This window comes from Toxorhynchites rutilus, chromosome 3 (genome assembly GCF_029784135.1).
Source record: "Toxorhynchites rutilus septentrionalis strain SRP chromosome 3, ASM2978413v1, whole genome shotgun sequence".
Lineage (NCBI taxonomy): Eukaryota > Metazoa > Arthropoda > Insecta > Diptera > Culicidae > Toxorhynchites > Toxorhynchites rutilus.
In genome coordinates this window covers 195,957,100-195,980,172 of record NC_073746.1, presented here as the reverse complement: position 1 = coordinate 195,980,172, position 23,073 = coordinate 195,957,100, and the positions used below count along the sequence as shown (strand labels likewise).

General features: G+C 38.8%; 1 protein-coding gene and 2 pseudogenes across 5 annotated transcripts in view; 1 reads left to right on the top strand and 2 right to left on the bottom strand.

Annotated features, from left to right (window-relative positions):
* Nucleotides 1-413: 413 nt before the first annotated feature.
* LOC129779525 (calcineurin-binding protein cabin-1-like) overlaps nucleotides 414-23,073 on the top strand; it is a 165,393-nt gene continuing 142,733 nt past the window's right edge. For 2 of the 5 annotated variants that reach the window (XM_055787062.1, XM_055787063.1), the window contains exons 1-4: nucleotides 414-710; nucleotides 761-874; nucleotides 949-1,572; nucleotides 4,512-4,650. In XM_055787062.1, the coding sequence (XP_055643037.1) occupies nucleotides 624-710; nucleotides 761-874; nucleotides 949-1,572; nucleotides 4,512-4,650 (964 nt within the window). In that variant the 5' untranslated portion in view covers nucleotides 414-623. The remainder of the gene's footprint in view (nucleotides 711-760; nucleotides 875-948; nucleotides 1,573-4,511; nucleotides 4,651-23,073) is intronic. The other 3 variants (XM_055787061.1, XM_055787058.1, XM_055787059.1) reach the window with 2 other exon arrangements.
* On the bottom strand, nucleotides 15,183-15,311 carry LOC129780802 (U4 spliceosomal RNA; annotated as a pseudogene).
* LOC129780801 (U4 spliceosomal RNA) lies at nucleotides 21,100-21,228 on the bottom strand (annotated as a pseudogene).

The window sequence follows — 23,073 nt, the reverse complement described above, 5'->3', positions numbered from 1 at the left end:
TATAGGTGTTTCGTTTTTGGGACTTTCAGGACATGACGTGAGACGAGTAGCGAGACGTAACTTTCAGAAATATTTACTTTTTGTTTGGGTGTGTGGTTATGATTTCAATGTCAACTCGCTAAGGAAAATCATCGCCGTAAGGTGATAGTACTCTTTTCCCCGCCGATGGGAGCCAAACAGAAGTACATTTTGCTTAGAAAGAAAGGCGAAAAGATATACTAAAACATCCTTCTGCACTGTTATGATTCTACAATAAAGCGCGAGCAGCTATTTTGCCAATGAATGCATTTGTCACCAAAAGATACGATTTGTTTTGTAAACAAATTTGTTTTTTCACGAGCAATTGCCGAACAGCAATTTTGACATTGCGGTCCACCTATAGTACAACGCCTTGATCTTAACCAACTCCTGTTTCTGTTTACCAAAACAAATATACTTCGCCTACTGATCCGCCGTTTTATATGTGGTGTCAATTTTCTGTTTAAAAACGGCGCGCAAAGTGCGTCCATATTTATTATTACCGAGGTTAAGAATACTTGGGAGAAATCAATTCGTCACACTGAGTTATTTGTTTTTTTTTTATTTCTCCGAATGGTCAGTATTTGTTTTAAATTGTGGTAAAAATGCTTCCGATTCGTGCGCTGAACGAGGATTTTGAAGATAGCTGTAGCAGTGTAGAAGCAGACCCTAAAGTTACAGGAGAAGCAGAGGTAAAAAACAAGAGCACAAATTATAAATACTAAAATAAGTTTTGTTCCAGGAAACTATAATTGTTACGGAATATCTCAGAGCGCTGAGGTTTCAGAATGCTAATCAGACAAACGATGCTTTGATTATATTCTTAGAGTTACTAGAAACGGAAAAGTTGTCAAAGGTATAATATCCAAAAGAAGTATTGAAATTGCTATTACTCAAATTGAATACTCATTCTTTTTTGTTTTGTTTCAGGCATTAAGCAAGTCCAAAGATAATAAAATAGTCATGGTGAAGTACAATTGTTACCGTAACATCGGCTTTATATATCAAGAAAAATGTGAAGAAAAAAAAGCCTTGGAATATTTGATCAAAGCAATCGAATTGGACGACACAGATGTTTCCACAATGTACTCTCTTGCCAAATTAGCTTTCAACACAGGACAAACACATGTTGCTCGAATGTATTATGAGAAATGTTTTGAACTGAATCCAAACTATTGGCCTTGTTTGGATGGATTGTTACAAGTATATTGTGCATCGGAGAACATTATTGAAATATTTCATTGGGCGGTACATTGCTTCAATAAAGATAATCAATACAAACGTACCACCGATGCATTTGCCGAGATGCACAGAAAATTCACGTCAACTCTTCCTTTCTTGGAAGAGATGTACGCTTTTCCGTTAAAAGGACATGTTCATGCATTGACGTTTGGTGGCAAAACCAACTCGAACTTTGGCATTCACGATGATTTGACTGGCTCAGAGCATGCTCAAACTATGGAATATGAACCGTTTGAGTTGCAGACTGTGGATTGGGTTGTGTTGGGGAAAATGATTTTACAATTGTGTAACAGCATTGAGAACTCACACCAGGTATGTATTGGTATGTGCCAATGAAAATTGATTAAAAATGTTGATTCCCACGGAAAACTACTCTGTGCAAAATATCAGCTCAATCGGACTTCATTTACTAGTGTCGCACAGCGGTGAATGTTTGAGTTTTTTGAAGATCGAAAAATCACCCAAGGGGGTGGGGGTTGGTGGTGGATTTGGGTTGAAGGAAAGGAAAAAGGAAATCGGGTTTTCGAAAAAAAAATCATGCCAAATGTCTTCAAATTGCATGAAACGTCGAAATCTATTGTCATCTCGAATTTTTTTTTGTCAAAAATGGACACTGGGATTGAATACGTATGGTTTAGGGTGCCAATGAAAATCGTCATATCGATTTTTTATACGGGACTCCCTGCGAAATGTTGATTTGCACGATGAATTACCCTTTGCAAAATATTAGCCCATGCGGACTTCTTTTACTATTATCGCAGATCTCAAGGTTTAAGTTTTATGAAAATCGAAAAATCAGCCAAGGGGGGAGTAAAAGAAATCGGGGTTTTGTTTTAGAGTTGCATGAAACGTCGAGATTTACTGTTAACCCAAAAAAAAACTTGTCGAAAATTGACTTTTCGGCATTTGGTCGTTTTTGTCTGATAAGTCTATTTTTGACAACAATTTTTTTTCGATTTAACAGTTAATCTCGACGTTTCATGCAATTCTAATGGCGGGTTTACATTAGGGAGATCTACAGCTATAGATGGATTTATTCACCTGAAAATAGATGTAAACAGGTGAGAATATATATGATACACTTCTTCGAGGTGTAACCATATATATATAGAATGTATAGAATAAATTCAGGCATATGTAAACACTGGTGAATTTCTTACTATTGAGAAATCACTAAAGTTGGATGCAGCTCTATTTCAAGTGAATAAATTCACCGAAAGTATGAATATATTCATTACATAAGACAATTAGCATCAAAACATTTTTTTAAACCCCCATTTCCTTTACTCCCCCTTTGAAAATTAATTGGCACCTAACCATATGTTTTGGCTCGTATTCAGTAAAAACGTCCCAGAGTGATTTCTGACCAAAAAAAATTTCGAGATGACAATAGATCTCGTCGTTTCATGCAATTTGAAGACTTTTGGCATCAAAATTTTTTTTCGGAAACCCCGATTCCCTTGGTATGAAATGAAGTCCGATTGAGCCGATATTTAGCACAGGGTAGTTTTTCGTGGGAGTCAACTTTTTTATATATATAATAATAATATCCACAGCCATTCCTTGCCAAACCGATATAGTGGTTCTCAGATTTTCGTGAAAAGTGTTTTTTTGTTCTCTATCGCAAAAATCAACTTATTCCTCTTTTTCCAAAAGTGCTAAACCTACTAAACCTGCAAAAAGTTTGAATTCTGTTCTCGTTATTATTGATTTTTTTTATTGTTTTCATAGTCTCCGGACCAAGGGCGATATATTTTTTTTATATTTTTCCCGAAAAGCTGAAGATTTTTCACATAACATATGTCGAAACCAAAGGGGCGTAATATTTTAAAAAATATTTTTTTTCTCTTTTTTCCAACACGAAAATTCATAACTTTTGATCTACTGGACCGATTAGCTAGTCTTTTTTGAAAAATATTAGACTTGCGAAAAAAATAGATTTTGATTTCGTAATTATTTATTTTACTGTTTTTTTTATAGTTTACATGGTCCCGAACAAGGATGCTGCATTTTTTAATATTTTTTCTTGAAAGCTGAGTTTTTTTACATAACATATCCAAAAATCAGAGATGTGTTATTTTTCGTTTTTAGGTTATTATTTTCAAAATTAAAATGTTTTCAGTCTTCGTTCAATATTTCTATGCGACTTGATTGGATGTATGTAACCAGAAATCATTTAGTCGCAATTGTGTCAAAAAGACCAGGTGATTGGCATTAATTTGATATGCCGATCATCTGAATCGGTTTAGTAGTTCAAAAGTTATGAATTTTTGAAAAAAGTCATTTTTGGAAAAAGAGGAAAAAGTTAATTTTTCGGAACCCTGAAATGGAAATGGTCACTGTACCTGCAGAAAATTTGAATTCCGCTCTAGTTATTATTGATTGTATTCGTTTTTTATTGTTTTCTTAGTCTAGGGATCAGAGGCGCTATAGTTTTGTATTTTTTCTGGAAAGCTGAGGATTTTTCACATAACATATCTCGAAACCAGGGAGGCGTTTTTTTTTCGTTTTTGAGTTATGATTTTTAAAGTTACCCGATGGTCCAAAAAACCATTTCCCCCTTTTTCCCAAAAATGACTTTCTTCAAAAAATTATCACTTTTGAGCTACTGGACCTATTCAGATGATCGACATATAAAATAAAAGCCAATGAACTAGTCTTGTTTGAAAAAACATTACACTCTGAATAAAAGTGAATTTTGTTTTCGTAATAATTGATAATATTGTATTTTTATAGCTTACATCGTTTCGGGATCAAGGGCGCCTTAGTTTTTTATATTTTTTCCTGAGAGCTGAGGTTTTTTCACATAATATATCCGAATACCAGAAAGGTGTATTTTTCTTTTTTATGATTTTATGATTTTTCAATGTTAATTTTAATTTAAGTTTTCGTTCAACATTTGTATGCGACTGCACTGGATGTATGTGATTATAATCCAATTAATTGGCAAATGTGTTATTCCAAAGTTATGAATTTTTGAAAAAAAGTTATTTTTGGCAAAAATGCGGAAAAAAAGGTTTTTTAGACCACCCTAAAAAAGAAATGGTAACCCTAACAAAAAATAAAAAAATACGGGTCTTATAATTTCTCATCGGTTTGGCATGATGGAATGGCTGTATATATATATATATATATATATATATATATATATATATATATATATATATATATATATATATATATATATATATATATATATATATATATATATATATATATACATATTTATATATATCTTTGTAATTGTACAGGACTTTCTGCGAATGTTGAAGTTATCTAGCTCCAAATCACAATGCGAGTCGAGCAAACCAGAGAGCAACAATGATAAAACGTCTTCTTTCGTATCAAATCAAATAATCGAAGGGGAATCAAATAATCAGAAACAACCAGGTTTGTAAGATGACGTTAAATGTTTTATAGAAATCGTTTTTGTATGTACTTTTCAAATTTGAGACATTTCATTTCCGTTCGGGCCATGCCGGTCACTTAGTTGTCCGCAGATTCATTAACTAGGCAAAATAACATCTATACTATACAGGTACCGTAAACCAGGCACAAATTGTTCACGGTTTCCAGAAAAAAATATTTCCGATTTTTTTGTTCAATTTACACCCAATTATTTTTAAAACCAGTACTGGTGCTAAGGTCACAGAAAGTTTTGATAATTTTTGTTGTTAAATTTCCTTGAGCGTTAGTTTGGAAAATTTGTGGCGAAAATTTCAAAACATTACTTTGGGGTGTAATTATTGTAATATCCACGGAAATAAGGATACTTAAAGCGTTAATTATAATAATGTTTATTCTTTTCTTGTATAACGTTGCGTCTACAATTCAACTCCATTGACAACTGACTGAGGGGTCAGTCAACGGTTTTCTCTCTACGATTACATCATTACATCCCCAATCTGAGATTTTTATGATCTTCTTGAAGACATACTCGAAGGCAAATGTTAGAATTCAATGTCTGAAAGATAAATATTGTAGTTAATCATCTATCTCTTAAAAAATTTACCTCTCCAATCTCTAAGCCGCCAAAACCCTCTATCAAAACCACTCACTGCCAAATCCTCCTCACTATCATCTGATAAGTTGACTTCATGATTATCAGCATTGTCTATACTTGACCTACCTGACTGAAGGTGTAAACTATCTAGGCTGTTTGAAAGATTATCTATTTGCTGTTCAATGAGGCTTGATTCTGACATTACAAATGAACACACCGCTTGGTCAGAATCACGATCAGTAACGCTTGTATCTGCTTCATATGACGCGCTTCTTTCCTTGTCAACTACCGCATAATCAGGAGAGTTCACCATGGCCGATGAATTAACTTTATCTTCGATGTTTTTAACGGGAACGCTGGGATTAACCTCAGAACCTGGCTGGTTATCAATGTCTTGAACGGCAATATTTGAGTTCATCTTGACAGGTCGTTTAACTGGAACCGAATATTTTCTATCAGCACCAGTACGACATGGTTGACTGGTAGATACACCCCCTGCTCCAGCTTGCTTCCCGGTATCAACTATGGAACGGGTATCCGCCTTCATTTGATCTAGATGACGCTTGATTATTCGCCCAGACATCGATAACTGAACTCCATAATTTCTTTCTCCGAAGATCTCACGTACCACAGCCGGAGTCCAAGCAGGTTTATTTGGATTCCTGTAATCTCTTACAATGACCCTATCACCGATTTTAAAAGTAGTTGTTCTAGTGCCTCGGAAATTTTTAATTTGGGATTGTTGACGATTGCAAATATTACGAGCAGCTAAAGACGCAGATGCTGTACTTTGAGGTTCCTTGTACGGATTGAGTAAGTCCAGTGTCGTTCTAATATCTCGTCCTAGCATCAACTGTGATCTATCATGACCGATCTCATAATTGAAACCAGATAGGAAGTACGCCCATCTCTGCATACGGCTGGCTGCAATAGTGGGGATTCCTTTACGCGGATGAAGCAAACTCAATAACGGTTTATGATCCGTTCGAATGACAAACTTGTTACCCACCAAGTATAAAAAATATTTATTCAAACCGTACACTATTGCAAGGGCCTCCCTGTCTATCACACTATAATTCACTTCTGACGCATGGAGTATTCTGCAAGCAAATGCTACTGGTCTTTCCACTCCGTTAATAGTCTGGCTTAGCACAGCCGAAACTCCCACATTTGATGCATCACACGTTAAAAGCGATTCAGCCTTCGGATCAAAGTGAGCCAAGGTGATGTCACGACAAATTTCCAGCTTTACTTTCTTGAACGCATCACTACATTTGTCTGTCCACTGGAATTTGACACCTTCCTTCAATAATTTATATATTGGGCTCATCAAAGTAGCTAAATTTTTCACGAATTTGGCGTAGTAGTTCACTAACCCTGCAAAAGCTCTGACTTCACTAACATTCTTTGGTTCGGGCGCATCTCGAATTGCTCTAATACGCTCGTCCGTTTTCCTTAATCCGTCTTTGTCAATAACATATCCCAAGAAGTTAATTTCACTCTTAAAAAATTCTTCTCTTTGTTCAATTTTAAACCGGATTCTTCAATCACTTTAAATACCCGTTGAAGCCTTTCCAGCTGTTCTTCATCTGAGTTTCTAGTGATAACAACATCATCCAGAAAATGTTGTACTCCCGGGATCCCACAAAGCAGTTTTTCAATTTCACGCTGAACGATACCAGATGCCGGTTTTACTCCGAAGGGCAAACGATTCATTTTGTACACTCCTTTTATGGTTGAAATTGCACACAGCTCTTTTGCTGACTCCGTTAACTCAAATCGATTGTACGCCTTTGACAAGTCCAGCTTTGAGAACTTTTTTCCTCCATTCAGCTTCGCGAAAATTTCCTCAGCTGTTGGTGAAGGATGCCTGACATCCTTGATATGTTTGTTGACAGTCACTTTATAATCCCCGCAAAGTCTTAACCCACCATTCGGTTTGAGGACAGGCACTAACGGGGTGCGTCACGGTGAACTGTTGCACCTGGTTATTATACCTGATTGTTCCATTTTGTCCAACTCGGTGATCAACTGCTCTTGAAATTTAAAAGGAACTTGGCGAGGTTTTTTGAAAATCGGTTGCGCTCCATCCTCTACATCGAGAGAAATGGTTTGGTACTTGTAATGTCCCAATTTGTCTGTAAAAAGCTGTTCATGCTTCTTCAATATTTTTTGTTTGTTTCATTTTTTTTTTTTTTTTATTCTTTATTTGAGAGGTTTTCAGCCTCCTGGGCTGGTTCGCCTCTTTATCGACGGCATTGCCGCAAGGTTTCGTTAGGAACAGATTGCACATAAATTATCACATAAAAATTGGACGTAAAAATTTAACACATATAAATCCTTTTGCGAGACATGACTTAACAAAGAACTTGCTGTTTGCTTGTTGGACCAGATGGCATGGATGTCCTCGGACCATGGCTCCAGGCCAGTGGAGAGGAAGCCGTGCCGTTGAAGATGCCGGCGTGTTCTTATTCCCCTTCATCGTGGAGGGGAAGGAACAAGGATCTTCTTGACTGATCCATTGTTCAGACGCTAGATCTTAAAAAATAGTTCGGCATCTTTTAGGTAGCAGACAAGCGCTGCTACTCTTGCTGGATCGTCCTTCAAGATGTCCCTTACACTCCCGCTGATTCCATGCAGGTTTCGTAGATCATCGAATTTCGGGCATCCACACAAGAAGTGCTCGACGGAGTTGTGGATTTGGCAGAGGTCGCAGAGTAGATGGAAGGGTCCTCTATTGAATCCGTGTGAGACCGAGCAGTGACCGGTCCTCAATCTGGACAGGATTCGTTGTTCTCTCATTCCTTTAACATCGTCAAACCTGACAATCGTGCCCTTGACTTTTCTGAGGAACTGCCCCCTCTCTGCAAACCACCTTTCGGTCCAAAAGGTGCGGAAAGAGTTGGTGATCCACAACTTCACATCGTCAAGCGGCACATCCCGAGTGAAGAACGGTCTGGTGTGACCGATTCCGGCAAACTGGTCGGCCGCTTCATTCCCTGAGATGCCGTTGTGTCCGGGGACCCACATGAGCACAGTGTCGGGCAATATGTTCTTCCTGATGGCCTGTACCCATGGATGTTTGGACCTGGTCGCACCGATGGCATCAATGGCGCTTGCCGAGTCGGAGACGACCAACAACGGCTTGGAAGATGAAGTTGTAGTTGCCTCGAAGATGCCGGCCACTTCGGCCGAGAAGACCTGGCAGATGTCCGCGAGTTTCTTGCTGGAAATCAGACTATTATTATTATCGCTTATCCCAAATCCAACTCCCGATGGTCCTTTTGAGCCGTCCGTTTGTTTGTTTCAGTTTGTTTCAGTGCCAGATATCACTTTGTTCACTAAGGCAAGACGAATGCCGAAAGCCTGCATGAAATTTTTGCCTTTTGGCCCTCCTATCCATCCTCCTCCTTGCTACTAAAATATTTCTACAGGTACCATTGTATTCCATTACTGGTCGTATCACTCCTACTACTTTTAACTTTTCACCTGAATAGAGCATTAACTTCAAGGATGTTTTTTCCAACTTGCAACTGCTCAACCATTTTTTATATAACGAGTTCGGAAAAACACATACGCCTGCACCTGAATCTATTTCCATTCTGTGTGCTGATTTGGCAATCCTGACATCAACCTTGAATCCTCCTTCATTACACATTAATTTGTTCACATGTAAGCTCAACTCACTTATAAAATTCTGCTCCAATTCAATTTTGCCACCGTTACTATCGTTGTCCTCTCGATCGCTTACTTCCACATTTGCCACATAATTGGCATTCTGATTGCTACATGCTGCTTGAAGATGACATTTCGTGTTACACTTCCGACATGTCAAATGCTTATAACGACAGTCGTTCCTCTGGTGTTCAACCCTATTGCAAACTAGACATCTTTTCATTTGGCTGGACGGCTGTTATTTATCCGACCAACGTGTTTGTTTAGAATCCTTTCCTGCTCGGTACAGCTCGCGTTGTCTCTCATTCTTCGTGTAGTTCACCTCTGCACAGGCTTCTACCTCATACTTCAGTGCTATTTCCTGTGCCTTTTCCAAAGTTAACTTTTCATCTTCTTCGCAAATTCGGTCGAAAGCTTTACCAGTTAGCCCGTCCACAAATTTGTTAATCAAGTTATGTTGCAGTTTGTCTCCAAATTTGCAGTTAGAAGCCAGATTTTTTATTCGAACGATCCATTCACTTACAGTTTCCGGTCCACCTTCTCCACGTTGAGCTCGAAGGAATACCCTTTTTCCTTGTGAACTATTACCGGAGGGGTGAAATGAGTTGATAGAGCTGTACACAAGAAATCATATGTTTTTGCTTTCGGTTGATCCGGTGTACACAAATCCCTTAGCAACTTATACGCCTTTGCGCTGAGATGATTTATAAGCACCGCTTTCCACATCGCCTCTGGAATCTGGTTGGACACAAAAAACTGTTCCAATTGTTCTTTGTAAAGTTCCCATTCCTCGGATTCACATCCGAAATATCGGAAACTCGCCGAAGACGCCATTTTGTAACAAACTGAAACTGTGTTGCTTTTGTGTTTTTTGTTTTACTGCTTCCAGATAGTCACTTTCATTGCTTCACGATATTTCCGGATCCCTCACTCGTCGCCAATGTAATATCCACGGAAATAAGGATACTTAAAGCGTTAATTATAATAATGTTTATTCTTTTCTTGTATAACGTTGCGTCTACAATTCAACTCCATTGACAACTGACTGAGTCAACGGTTTTCTCTCTACGATTACATCATTACAATTATTGAATCTATTTTTTCATTAGTTCCTAGTGTAATATGCACAAACGTATAGAAATGCACTGATTTCTTTATCTACGTTCATTTAAACGATAATTCGATAAAACGAATAATTTGGAGATACCAAAACGTGATTTAGTCTACCTAAAAATACAGTCGTGCCTCTCTCATATCTAGATCTAAATTTTGATATGCAGGTCATTTGGAGACCATCCGGGGTAGTCAGAACCTCTCCAAATGGTAATGAATGAGCAAATTTGATCCCTCAAATGGTGGGTTCTGTTTAATTTTGGGTTCTAGAATCTAAGGCGCTGAAAATTGCTCCGGCCGTATCCCCGGAATCCGATTCAGATTAAACTTTAAAGGTTTCTTTCGAATGAAACTGTTCGCGTCTAATTCGCTCCGTTAGTTCAGTTTGTCAGTCAGTTCGTATACGAAAAGGCAAAAATAACATAATCTTATGATTAATTGTTGCAGATGTTTTTTTACTAATCAACGCAGAGCTTTATTTCTGGAATTGCTAGCGCTTTTCAATACAACATTTGAGCACTTAGCTTATGCTTCCTTTTTTGTCGCTTTCGTTTTCTTCTTTTGAGATTCCTTATTCTCATCCGAATCCAGTGCATACTCTGCCATGACACTCTCTCCTGGCTGTATGTTAAAGTGCCAATGAAAAAAATGGCCATCTCGAATTTTCAAAGCGATCTTGATTAAAAATGTTGATTCTCACGAAAAGTTACCCTGTGCAAAATATCAGCTCAATCGGACTTCATTTACTATTTCATGTAATTTGAAGACATTTGGCATCAATTTTTTTTTTCGAAAACCCCGATTTCCCCGATTTGATTTTTCGGTTTTCAAAAAACTCAAACTTTGACCGCTGTGCGACACTAGTAAATGAAGTCCGATTGAGCTGATATTTTGCATAGGGTAGTTTTTCGTGAGAATCAACATTTTTAATCAAGTTCGCTTTGAAAATTCGAGGGTCACTTTTTTCCCATACATCCATTGGCACTCTACTGTATATCTATTAGTCGCTTCCTTTTCGGAATAGTACGGTCGATTGGCGTCGATTGGCAAAACGTTCCTCCTTTAGCATAGTTTGTTCCGGAAAAGAGTTTTCCTGCTTTCCTGTTGAAAACCAGACTTCATATTAGCGGAGCTTCGTGGGGCTACGTGTCGTTTTTCTTCAAAAGACTCGGGAATTTATGCTTCGGTACTACACCTTTTCCTCTCTTCTTTCAGTCCTCAAGAGTAACCTCCTTCCACGCCATCTTTAATGGTCTGAAGCAGCAGCGGGCGGCAAACCCGGCATTTGCCGGGGGCGGTGACCTTTTGGGGCGCCAAAATCCAAGAATTTTCAGTAGTCATTTTTCCCCGTGTAATTTGTAAATTGAGTAAAAAAACATCCATCATGAGCAGTTGCTTCAGTCCGTACATGAATCTAAGAACCCAACTAACAAAACCCGAGAAAACTATGAAAAACTAACTCAATCAATAATTACAAAAAAAAAAATTCAAATACAAATATGTTTGTAAATTTACAGACATATCTGTAAAACACTTTTTTTTTGTTGACTTTTTGGATATAACAATATTTCACAGGTTTTTGAAAAATAGGAGGCTCTATTCATCACATCAAAGATATTTGACTCACCATATGACATTTTTCCATAGTTTTAATACAGAAAAGTTATTATATTTAGTTTATATCAATACAAATGACGTTAGACCAGCGATACTCAACCTGCGGCCCGGCAGCCTTTCTGGTTGGCCTATCTGGTGTGTATGAAGTTTGGAACTCATACACATAAGTACTTTTGCCTTGACATCATTGCAGACGAAAGAGAGGATACAGTTATTCACAATTAATGAAAAATTGCATTCTCTGCAGGTAAGGAAAAATCTTGAACGAAAATTGTCTCTGATAATTATTTTCTGTTCTAGATAAGATTGTTTTGCTGAAATGCAAGTAGATTTATTGAAAAATAGTTATGTTAAGGTCAGGACTATGTCATTTTCATTCTATTTTCAACAACTTACATTTGCTTTCGGGTCTGCTTATGACGAAATATGGGTTACTGTACGATAGTGTTATCACAGACATGTTTCATGGCCGTGTGGTGATCTAAAACTTGTATAGTCTTGCATGGCGGATGGAAAATATACACTGCATTTTTTTATAAATTTCATCAACAAGACCGCAAGCCTTGGTGGATGTCCAATATATCAACGAAGAAATACTGATTTTTATAAAAATTAACAACGCGTATGTATGTGTATGTATGTATGTGTAGATCGTTGAAACATTTAAACACACTTACAGCACATATTTTATTAAGTGGTCCGAAAAATCGTTTTTTTCCACTTTTTCCCAAAAATGACAAATGAAAATTAATAACTTTTGAATCACTGAATCGATTTAGATGATCGACATATAAAATTGACCTAGCCTTTTTTTAAAAAATATTTAACTTGCGAAAAAAATTATTATATTTTAGTAATTATTGATTGTAGTCGTTTTTTACTTTTTTGAGACTTTGGACTAGACGGCGCTATATTTTTTTATATTTTTCTTGAAAGCTGAGGATTGTTTACATAACATATCTCGATATCAGAGTTGCTGTTTTTTCGTTTTTTAGATATGATTTTTCAAAAAAAATCATTTTTCCCCATTTGTCCAAAAATAACTTTCTGCAAACAAATCATACCATTTGAACTACTGAACCGATTTAAATGATCGATAAATTAAATTGAAATAACCAATAACCAAAATTTGAAAAAAATATCACACTTGCGGGAAGATTGGATTCTAGTAGCATAGGTCTAGTTTAGTCACATATGAACATTGATCGAAGACTTGAAACATGTTAAATTTACAAAATTCTAACTTAAAAACGATAATTATAGCATCTCTGATATCGGGATATGTTAGGTAAATAATCCTTGGTTTCCATAAAAAATATAAAAAATATAGCGCTCCTATCTTTAACCGAGAAAACTATGAAAAACTAACTCAATCAATAATTACAACAAAAAAAATTCAAATTTTTCGCAAAAGTAATATTTTTTCAAAGAAAAATAACTCGTAAGCTTCATTTGATATGTTGATGATATGAATCGGTCCAATAGTTCGAAAGTTATGACTTTTTGTAGTGGGAAAAATGGGGAAAAATTGTTTTTCGAACCATCGATTAGTTTTGAAAAATCATATTTCAAAAACGAAAAAAATAGCACCTCTGTTATCGAGATATTTTATGTAAAAAATTCTCAGCTCTCAATCCATATTAAAAATAGGACTCATATTATCTGCAAGTTCAATATTTCTCAATTAAAGCTCATTGGCTTCAATTTGATATGTCGATCATCTAAATCGGTTAAGTGGTTCGAAAGTTATGAATTTTTGAAAAAAGTCATTTTGGGAAAAAGTGGAAAAAATGATTTTTGGGATCACCCTAAAATGTAAATGGGCACCCTAATGACAAAATAGAAAAATACGAGTCTAATGTTTTGCGATAAAGAACAAAATTACCACTTTTGACGAAGATCTGAGAACCACTATATTGGTTTGGCATGGAATGACTGTATATATACAAAATACAATCTTAAGTATTAAGTATTAAGTATTAAGTATTAAGTATTAAGTATTAAGTATTGATGAATATGTGAAAATTAACGTTAAAAGACATTTCTATAGATCTGCACACTTTTACAGACTTTTCCACATTTTTAACAGACATTCACATGTTTTTACAGACTTTTTTTAAAAATTCATCTGGCAGCTTTTCCTTCCACTTTTTATCGAATATTTCCAAATCGCAGGAGTAAACATTTACGTGACTCTGACTTTGTTTGTTTTTATTTCGTTCGGAAAAACGTTATGACAAAGAGAGGGGACATTAAAAATGAGTTGCTCAGTGAAAGGCTGAGATGCTCTTTCAGAGATGCAATGGTTAATTAAACAATTGACGGAAAAATGTAGTTCGTTCATTTTATAATTTTACTTATTTTTGCCCTTGACAACAATACCTCTTTTATAGTGTTGATTATCATAAGAAAAATAACACTCCTGATCGTTGGATCTCTTTTGACATTTCAATTGGATCTTTTTTGACAGCCGTTTTGATTCAGTCCGCACTACCTAGGTTTTATTCAGCTCCATGCTCAATAATGCCTGAACCAATTGTCATCAAATCCTCTATTCAAGCAAATCAGGAGAAATTATTAACCAACATTAGCCAACATTGTTCGTTTATTGCAGTTTAATGCCAATAAAAAGACGTTTATCCAACTCCAAGGTGTGATGGAAACGTCTATTCGACCATTGTGGCTGCAGGGTATCGTGCTGATTACGCTGGAGGAAAGATCCTCTCTGGAGCCACCAAATGTGGCTGCAGGGTATCGTGCTGATTACGCTGGAGGAAAGATCCTCTCTGGAGCCACCAAATGTGGCTGCAGTTCGAGATCGTGCTGATGACACGAAGGGAAAGCCCTTTACTGGACGCTATGTGGTAGGCCAGATCACGTAGAGCGCATAACGAGTATGCGCCTACTGGTGCGATCCGGTAGTACCGCGTCACTTGGGAGTTTGGCCGGGCGGAGCCAAGGGAAGGAAAAGGGAGAGGAAGGGTGGTTGGAATTTCGGATCTTTGGAGGAGGGGTGTTCAATACTTACCAGCGCTTGTTGCGCTGGGATCTGCCGGCGATGATGTCCAGGGTGCTCCCGATGGTGTCCAGGATGCTCGGGCGATGTCCAGGGTTGTGATACGTTTATGACAAAAAAGAGGGGTTCGGTACTTCGCCACGACGCTCCTACGTCCGTGGTATGGTTGAGAGTGTCCAGTTGAGAGTGCTTTATTCTGTTCAAGTTTTCTCTTATATACAGACATTGCCTTCTTATCTACCCCAGAAGGGCGTAGCATAAGAGAGAGAAAATTACAATTATTTATTCTAAGCCAGACGGGCGAACGAGGGATGATTATTAACACGCTCGCAGGCGTGTTATCTTTTCCTCTCCGTTTTATTACTTATTGTCCTAGCTCGGAGATAGGCTCCGTTTATAGCACCCATAGTGCTCTCTTTTTGGGATTTCTCCCGTCCTTCGGTATTTACGATCGGAGATAGGCTCTGATCGTAAACACATTACGTCGTTTTGCTTATTTTTGTTTTGTTCTCCTTCCCGGCGGGTTATCGCTGGCCGGAGGAGTTTTATGATATTTAGGTTTTCAGCTAGCAATAATCGCACTTCGGAAAAACCTCATTAGTTACGATAAAGCCACTGCGCAAGCTATTCTGTGTATTTAGGATAGAGCGCGATCTAAGCATCCGCTCTATCGTTCTCGCCATGAATCACGCTCTAAAGGCATGATCCGTGCGGCGACATACCGGCCCTCGTAAATCGCGTAAGGCAGATTTACCAATTGAGCTACGCCGCATCTGTTTCTAATAATTTTTTCTTCTATGCTTCTGATGCTGTATCTTTTATTACTGTATAATTCGCAATTGTTTCATCTTATATTCTCTTTTCAATATTATGTTTTTCTTACATTCAATTTCCTAACCTGAAGTTATACAATGCAATTCGTTTGCTATGAGCGGATGACTTCCGTTTATTCTTCATACATGGTGTGTTATAAATTCATTCTTTGCTTCGTTACAATTTATTAGCCACTTTGCCTTCAGATTCATTTACAATGCAAATCCTATTCATTTTAGCTTTGTGTTACACTTCATTTTACTCTCGCAGGAGTATTCAATTTTCAAATTCAATACTTCTTCTATCCATAGAAGAGTCTTCAACTTTATGTACTTTAATAGCCATACAACGGCGCCTAATTGCTTCTTTCACTGAACAAATTATATTTTTTTTTTTACTATTACATTAGACGACATATCTTCTCGTCAGTTTATGCAACCCTTTGTTGCTTATATTTCTTATTCATTGTCAGATTCCTCATTTTGACTACAATTATTTCATATTCAATTATTTTCTTCTATTTTACATTTTGTGTACTTATGGTCTAACAGAGTTTTAAATCACTTTTTCTCTTCAATTCTTCGGCATGCCGCCTTGCTTCATTGAACGTCCCTCCAATGCTTGGTTTTAAAGCGCTGTGTCTTCTAATTGTTGCCGGTTCAATAGGTTGTCCATTCGGATATGGACATCGGGTCCTGCTGTGGCTCTGGATCTGGTGCAGCATCTTCGTCTGCAGCAACGTAGATAAATGATCCCGATTATAATCATTAGTATGCTTACGAAAAGGGCGGCGTTCCTCCAAAGATACTTCGATTTCGGATGGAAGGGATCCAAACTGTTGTACACGGTTATCATAGCGTTGTTATCGTAGGGATTATCGGGCTTCGGCTCCACCACATCTTTTACGGTGTCATTGAATTCGTCCAATAGGTGATCGGCCACCTGGTATTTAGATTTGAAGTATGTTGCAATCTTCTTGTTCATGCCATTTAAACTTGCATGTATCGTTTTGTTGTTGGATTGTATACGGCAATCTGGCTGGAGAGTTACTACTGCTGCCTCATAAGGTGGTGACATTACCACGTTGTCGCAATGTATAACTATTGCCTTTGTATCGGATGCATAGTATAAAACGGTATTAGGAGTGGACAGTGTCTCCATCATAGCGTAAGGCGTGGTTAACAGTTTTGTTGCACATTTGCGGGTACTTGCGATATGCAGTATGACAGCCGCTACGCAATCCACTTCCTTACTCAGTTCTGGTTGAACCGTAATTAAATGCGTATCATTCAGTTTTGTTAGTTCGATCGATGGGTAGAAGAAGTCTTGGTTGTGGCCTACCGCGATGCGATCATGTTCTGTTACAATAATTGAGCCATTCTCAGCCCGTGGGATCGGTATTATCTTAAATACCTCGAACTCAACTTTGTTGATGACAACACTCGTCATGGTAATTATGAGGGAGCCGTTGACTACGCGCGTGTTGTATTTTACGGCTGATGGGTGATCCAGGACAATGTAACCAGTTGGCAACGCTTGTGAAATGTTTTTTCTGGTTTGGGCTAGTTCGTCGACGGACAAAGGAAACGTTCGAACTTTCCTATATCTATTCAACGTTCCATCGATAACAAATATTAAGTCCGCCAAAAAACCGAAGAACCCTCTGCTTCGTTTAGTTCTCGTTGTCTGCTTGATTTCATCAATCGCATCATCGCATAAACGTTCAACAGATGTTGCAATTTGCTCTAGGAGAGAGTCTTCGATGACAAACTCCATGTCTTTCATCGCTACTGTCACATTATTCCGTATCGAGTTAATTACTTCAATGTCTTCATCGGGCACTACGTTGGTTTGTATATTTGTTTGCCATGTGCCTCTATGTAATAAGCACGTTCCTTCGTGGTCGAACATTAGACCGTCTTTGTCAACGGGTTTTATGGATATAGCGTTGATCAACGTGAACGACATTACGAACAACATCATTATTTTCAATATACGTGAGATGTTGAACCAAGATTTAGAAATGCCTTTTGTTGTAGTCTTATTTCTACGTCTTTTTTTTCGCGTTGATTTTTTTGATTTATCTTCGGTCGAGGTTATCAGCATTACGTTGTTAGAACTCGCGGTGGTATACTTGTTGACCGGTTCTAAGGGCAAGGGGTTGTCGTTGACTCTTATTGGTTGTCTGATGCTAAATTCATCGATTGAGAAGTGCGCAGCCATCATATCTCGTAGTTCTTTATCGTGTTGCAATAGTTCATGATCGTTTTGATAAATTGATCTGACATTACCGAAAATAAACCATCCAAGCTTACTTCGGACTGCTATTGGGTCATTGTCACTTCCCCTTCTTGTTTCCATGGCGGTAAGCAAATGGCTTTGATTCAGCCCTATGAGAATTGTTGGCCTTGCAAGCTCGTAGCTTTCGATCGGAAGGTTTTCCAAATGCGGATATTTTGTAGCCATTGCTTTGTAGTTCATTGTCTGAGTCGGAAGTTGTAAGTTTTTAATGGTTCTTACACCGTCAAGTCGGTACGACCTTCTGGACGACCCCTGAATGCGAACTTGTACTTTTCTACTGTTCAGCTCGTTTCGAGACACGTCCTGTGTCCATTTTAATTGTAGTGGTTCTTCTCTGCCGTATAGGTCCAAGGAGTTTGCCATTTCCTCATCTAGCAATGTCAGGGAAGACCCTGTGTCTAGGAAGGCATATGTATCGACTGAATGCCTTCCGTGTTGAAGTGTTACTGGAATCACCTGGTAGTATATCTCGTTTGCTGAGGACTTGTGAATATTGCAGTTGGCTTCAAGCGGAACTGTAGCGGACGTATTACGAGGTGTTGGTTCCATGTCTGGATTCGAGTGTAACATTCTGTGGTGGTGCTTGTTACATCCACTCAAGCCGCACCTCCTAGATCGTCTGCAATCTTTAACCATATGTCCGGTGCCTAGACATCCGAAACATATTTTACATTGTACTGCCAATCGACATCTTTTTTGGATGTTGGAGTTCTTAAATTCCGTGCAATCGAAGATTTTATGGTTATTCGAGCAAACCGGACATTTCATGCGTGGCATCTCTTGATGGACATGTATCTGGCTTCTAACTGTAGAAGGTAGAGGAGAAGCCATATTCCTCATTATTTTGGCGTGAGGTTTCAGCCAGTTACTCATTTCTTCTAAAGATGGGGCATCACCAGTCGTCGTTCTATGGCGTGTCCATTCTATTTGCAGGTTATAAGGTAGTCTCTTAACTAGGTCTTCTATTAACCTCGCATCTAGTAGGTAACCTCTTTGATTTATGATCGTCATGTTTGCCACCATATTTTCTAAAGCATCTGACATTTCGATTATTATTGATCTACTTTCTCTTTTAAGCTTCTGTAGATCGTGCAGTAGTTCCTCATATATGAATTTAGGGTTTCCGAAATTTTCCTCTAGTCTCTCTATTATACTCGGAACATTTTCCGAGTTTATAAATAGTTGCTGCACGCTTCTAGCTGCGCGTCCTTCAAGGGCAGCTTCAAGTCTGGAGAGATTTTCATGATTGGAAAACGCACATTCTCTCGTGCTGACTTCGTAGATCCTTTTGAATTTAGCCCAATCTTTGGGCGACCCGCTGAATTTTGGCAAGGGAGTCAAAGCTTGCCTCTTCATTAGAATCGTAAAATCTCCATGCTGTGGAGCTGGCATCATTGCACTCTGCTCCCAGCCAATTGATGGACCGGATCTCATTGGTAGTGGTGTTTGAATCGTTGCTCGGTCACGTTGTTGCCCGGAGATATTGATTAGGGGTTCAGTTGACTGCGCTTGCGCCGGAGAGCATGGTAATTCTGTTTGTCGCTGTGTTGCTATTGTCGTTGCGCCCACGACTAAAGCGTTGAGTGATGCCTGCATTGTTACTATTTCCTTTTTTAATGTGGTTATGTTGTTGCGTTCGCTAACATGCATCTCAGCTAGTTGTGTAACTAGATTCGTCAGCTCCTCTATCTGTTTTTGTTCCCTCGAATTAGTTGAGGGATGAGACGCTGCAGGTGCCTGTGCCTTTCCCTCACTTTCGTTTGTTTTGGTAGGGGAACAAAGCAAGCATATTAAATAGGTTTCTTCTTCGGTGGGTGTATGACCCGCACAGGAATAATGATAATTCCTTTTGCACTTTCTGCATTGGACCAGATTGTCTGGTTCAATTTTCTTGCCACATGCCTCACAGCATGGGCGTGATGATTTCGTGAAGCTTGATGTCATTTTGTTTGTGAGGCGCCTGGTTGCCGTCTCTCGATGTTTAAACTGTCTTATGATGCGCAAGTGGCGAGGCGCCTGGTTGCCTTAGCCTTGTCTCAAACCAAGCGTGGCGCCTAGTTGCCTACGCTGATTTAGTACTTCAAACGTTGATCAATGTTCGTCTTCCGGCCCTCGTGACCGGATTACAGTTGATGTTGACGAGGCGCCTGGTTGCCTTCGTCCAACTATGCCTGACTGGCGATCGGTCTGTTTATAAAGCTGGACTTGTTTCAACAAGATGCCGATTTCTACGGCCTAATTTGTCCGTCTTTCAGGACCTAATTTCTGTTTCTTGAAATGCGCAATTTGCCTCTTGGCTAAATGGTGATGTCCACAGACAACCTCACCTTGTTCGTCTTTACAAGACCGAACCTCTCCGTTCAACGACGGGCGCAAATCAATTTAACAGGATTCTCAACTCAACCGAGCGTGTTGTGAGTTCGTACAGTGTCTTTAGGAAAAGACTCCTCTCTGGAGCCACCAAATGTGGCTGCAGGGTATCGTGCTGATTACGCTGGAGGAAAGATCCTCTCTGGAGCCACCAAATGTGGCTGCAGGGTATCGTGCTGATTACGCTGGAGGAAAGATCCTCTCTGGAGCCACCAAATGTGGCTGCAGTTCGAGATCGTGCTGATGACACGAAGGGAAAGCCCTTTACTGGACGCTATGTGGTAGGCCAGATCACGTAGAGCGCATAACGAGTATGCGCCTACTGGTGCGATCCGGTAGTACCGCGTCACTTGGGAGTTTGGCCGGGCGGAGCCAAGGGAAGGAAAAGGGAGAGGAAGGGTGGTTGGAATTTCGGATCTTTGGAGGAGGGGTGTTCAATACTTACCAGCGCTTGTTGCGCTGGGATCTGCCGGCGATGATGTCCAGGGTGCTCCCGATGGTGTCCAGGATGCTCGGGCGATGTCCAGGGTTGTGATACGTTTATGACAAAAAAGAGGGGTTCGGTACTTCGCCACGACGCTCCTACGTCCGTGGTATGGTTGAGAGTGTCCAGTTGAGAGTGCTTTATTCTGTTCAAGTTTTCTCTTATATACAGACATTGCCTTCTTATCTACCCCAGAAGGGCGTAGCATAAGAGAGAGAAAATTACAATTATTTATTCTAAGCCAGACGGGCGAACGAGGGATGATTATTAACACGCTCGCAGGCGTGTTATCTTTTCCTCTCCGTTTTATTACTTATTGTCCTAGCTCGGAGATAGGCTCCGTTTATAGCACCCATAGTGCTCTCTTTTTGGGATTTCTCCCGTCCTTCGGTATTTACGATCGGAGATAGGCTCTGATCGTAAACACATTACGTCGTTTTGCTTATTTTTGTTTTGTTCTCCTTCCCGGCGGGTTATCGCTGGCCGGAGGAGTTTTATGATATTTAGGTTTTCAGCTAGCAATAATCGCACTTCGGAAAAACCTCATTAGTTACGATAAAGCCACTGCGCAAGCTATTCTGTGTATTTAGGATAGAGCGCGATCTAAGCATCCGCTCTATCGTTCTCGCCATGAATCACGCTCTAAAGGCATGATCCGTGCGGCGACAACCATATTCTGATTCTATTAGCTCTACTTAGACTGCGATATCGAAGATTTTTGTCCGACTGCATTATTTTCTTCTACCAAAATTCTACCACTTTGACAGACGCTTGTTAGAGTTGTAAAAATGTAATGTCATGCAGTTGGAACATAAGCTTAAAAACACTGCCAGCAAATGCTCATTGTGGTAGTCCGTCATGTGCTGATTTGCAGTTGAATAAACGTTTTCAAATCGTTTACCTGGAAACATCAATGGTTGAACAAAAGCTTCGATTTGGTCTAAATAAGCTTTTATACAATGTATAGTTCAGCATATTGTCTCATTGAGCACTCAATACTATTGTTAGACCATTGTTAAGCTGATTAATTTTATTACAGCTAATGATCGGTTTGTGTCGGTAGGGCAGAGTGTAAATAGTCGAATAAAGATATTAATTCCTAAATTGTGTCTGTTCAGCTTTTTCATGAGTTGTTGTACAAATGAAGCACTCTCAAAACTTCTCAATTTGCTTCAATTCAATTTGGTCTGAATATGCTTTTATACAACATACGAGGGCGGTCCGATAAGTACTTAGTCTCATCGCCCGATGGTGTCAGTATCGCAAGAGAGATTACTTATCGTGTAGTACATTCTCGTAAACGGCTACTGTCAAAATTCCAGCCGAGTCGGACTCGTAGTTTTGTTTTGACCGTGTGTGGAAGCGGGCGTGTCCGCGGATTTTACAAAAATGGACAAAAATGTAAATTCCGCCGTCGCCACGGCTAAATTGGTCGAATTGCTGCCCCATCCACCGTATTGGCCAGATTTGGCCCCGTGCGATTTTTTTTTTGTTTCCAAACTTGAAAAAGTCACTCGCCGAGCAGAAATTTGAGTCGAATGAAGAGGTCATCGCGCCGCGAGTAATCTGTTACATATTACTAACATAGATAATAAGAAAAATTGTCAAAGTATTGAACTCCCGGCCCCGTGAGGCTATATAAAAATATATATATTTTGATAAAAATATATATATTTTGGAAAAAAGAGGTCATCGCGGCCACGGAGGCCAACTTTGCAGACCTCAAGAAAACGTATTTTTTAGATGGAGTTTTCCAGCATATCGGCTTTTTAGGCACACAATACTATTGCTCAACCTTTATTCAACTGACTAGTTTAATAACAGCTAATGATTGTTTGGAAACTCTTCTTGATTTTCACAAAATTGAAACACACAACATCACATCAACACAAAGCAGAATTTAAGTAGTATTTTGCCACATTTTCATCTGTGACGGAGGTGTTAAAAATATTTCTCATCTGTACTTTTTCTTCCAAAAATCAGTACCATCGATAATTTTCCTTGTAGAGAAAAAACTAATTTATCAGCATGAAAAAACTTTTATTTATTTACTACAAAAACATTTGCAAGTCATTCGCGTGTTTGATGATACTTATGCATAGTCTTTTGAATCTAGGCATAGTGAGGACGTTACAAACAAGACATCGAGCGCTGAAAATACGAGTGAGCTGTCATTTTTTTAGGCATCCAATTTTTGTCCATCAATTCTGCACATGCTTACGGAGTAATTTTATCTTTAGGGTACCGAATTAATATTCCAGATCTTGTATATTTCCAGCGTATAAACCTGGAAACGCCTCTAACACAACGTTAATGCTTGCCAAATTGAAATAGTTTCTGGGATTTAACATTGCCGCAGCCTTGAGTGTCGCTATTTTTTCATTTGCTTGATCAGCTCCTCGTAAAAAAACTGCGACAAAT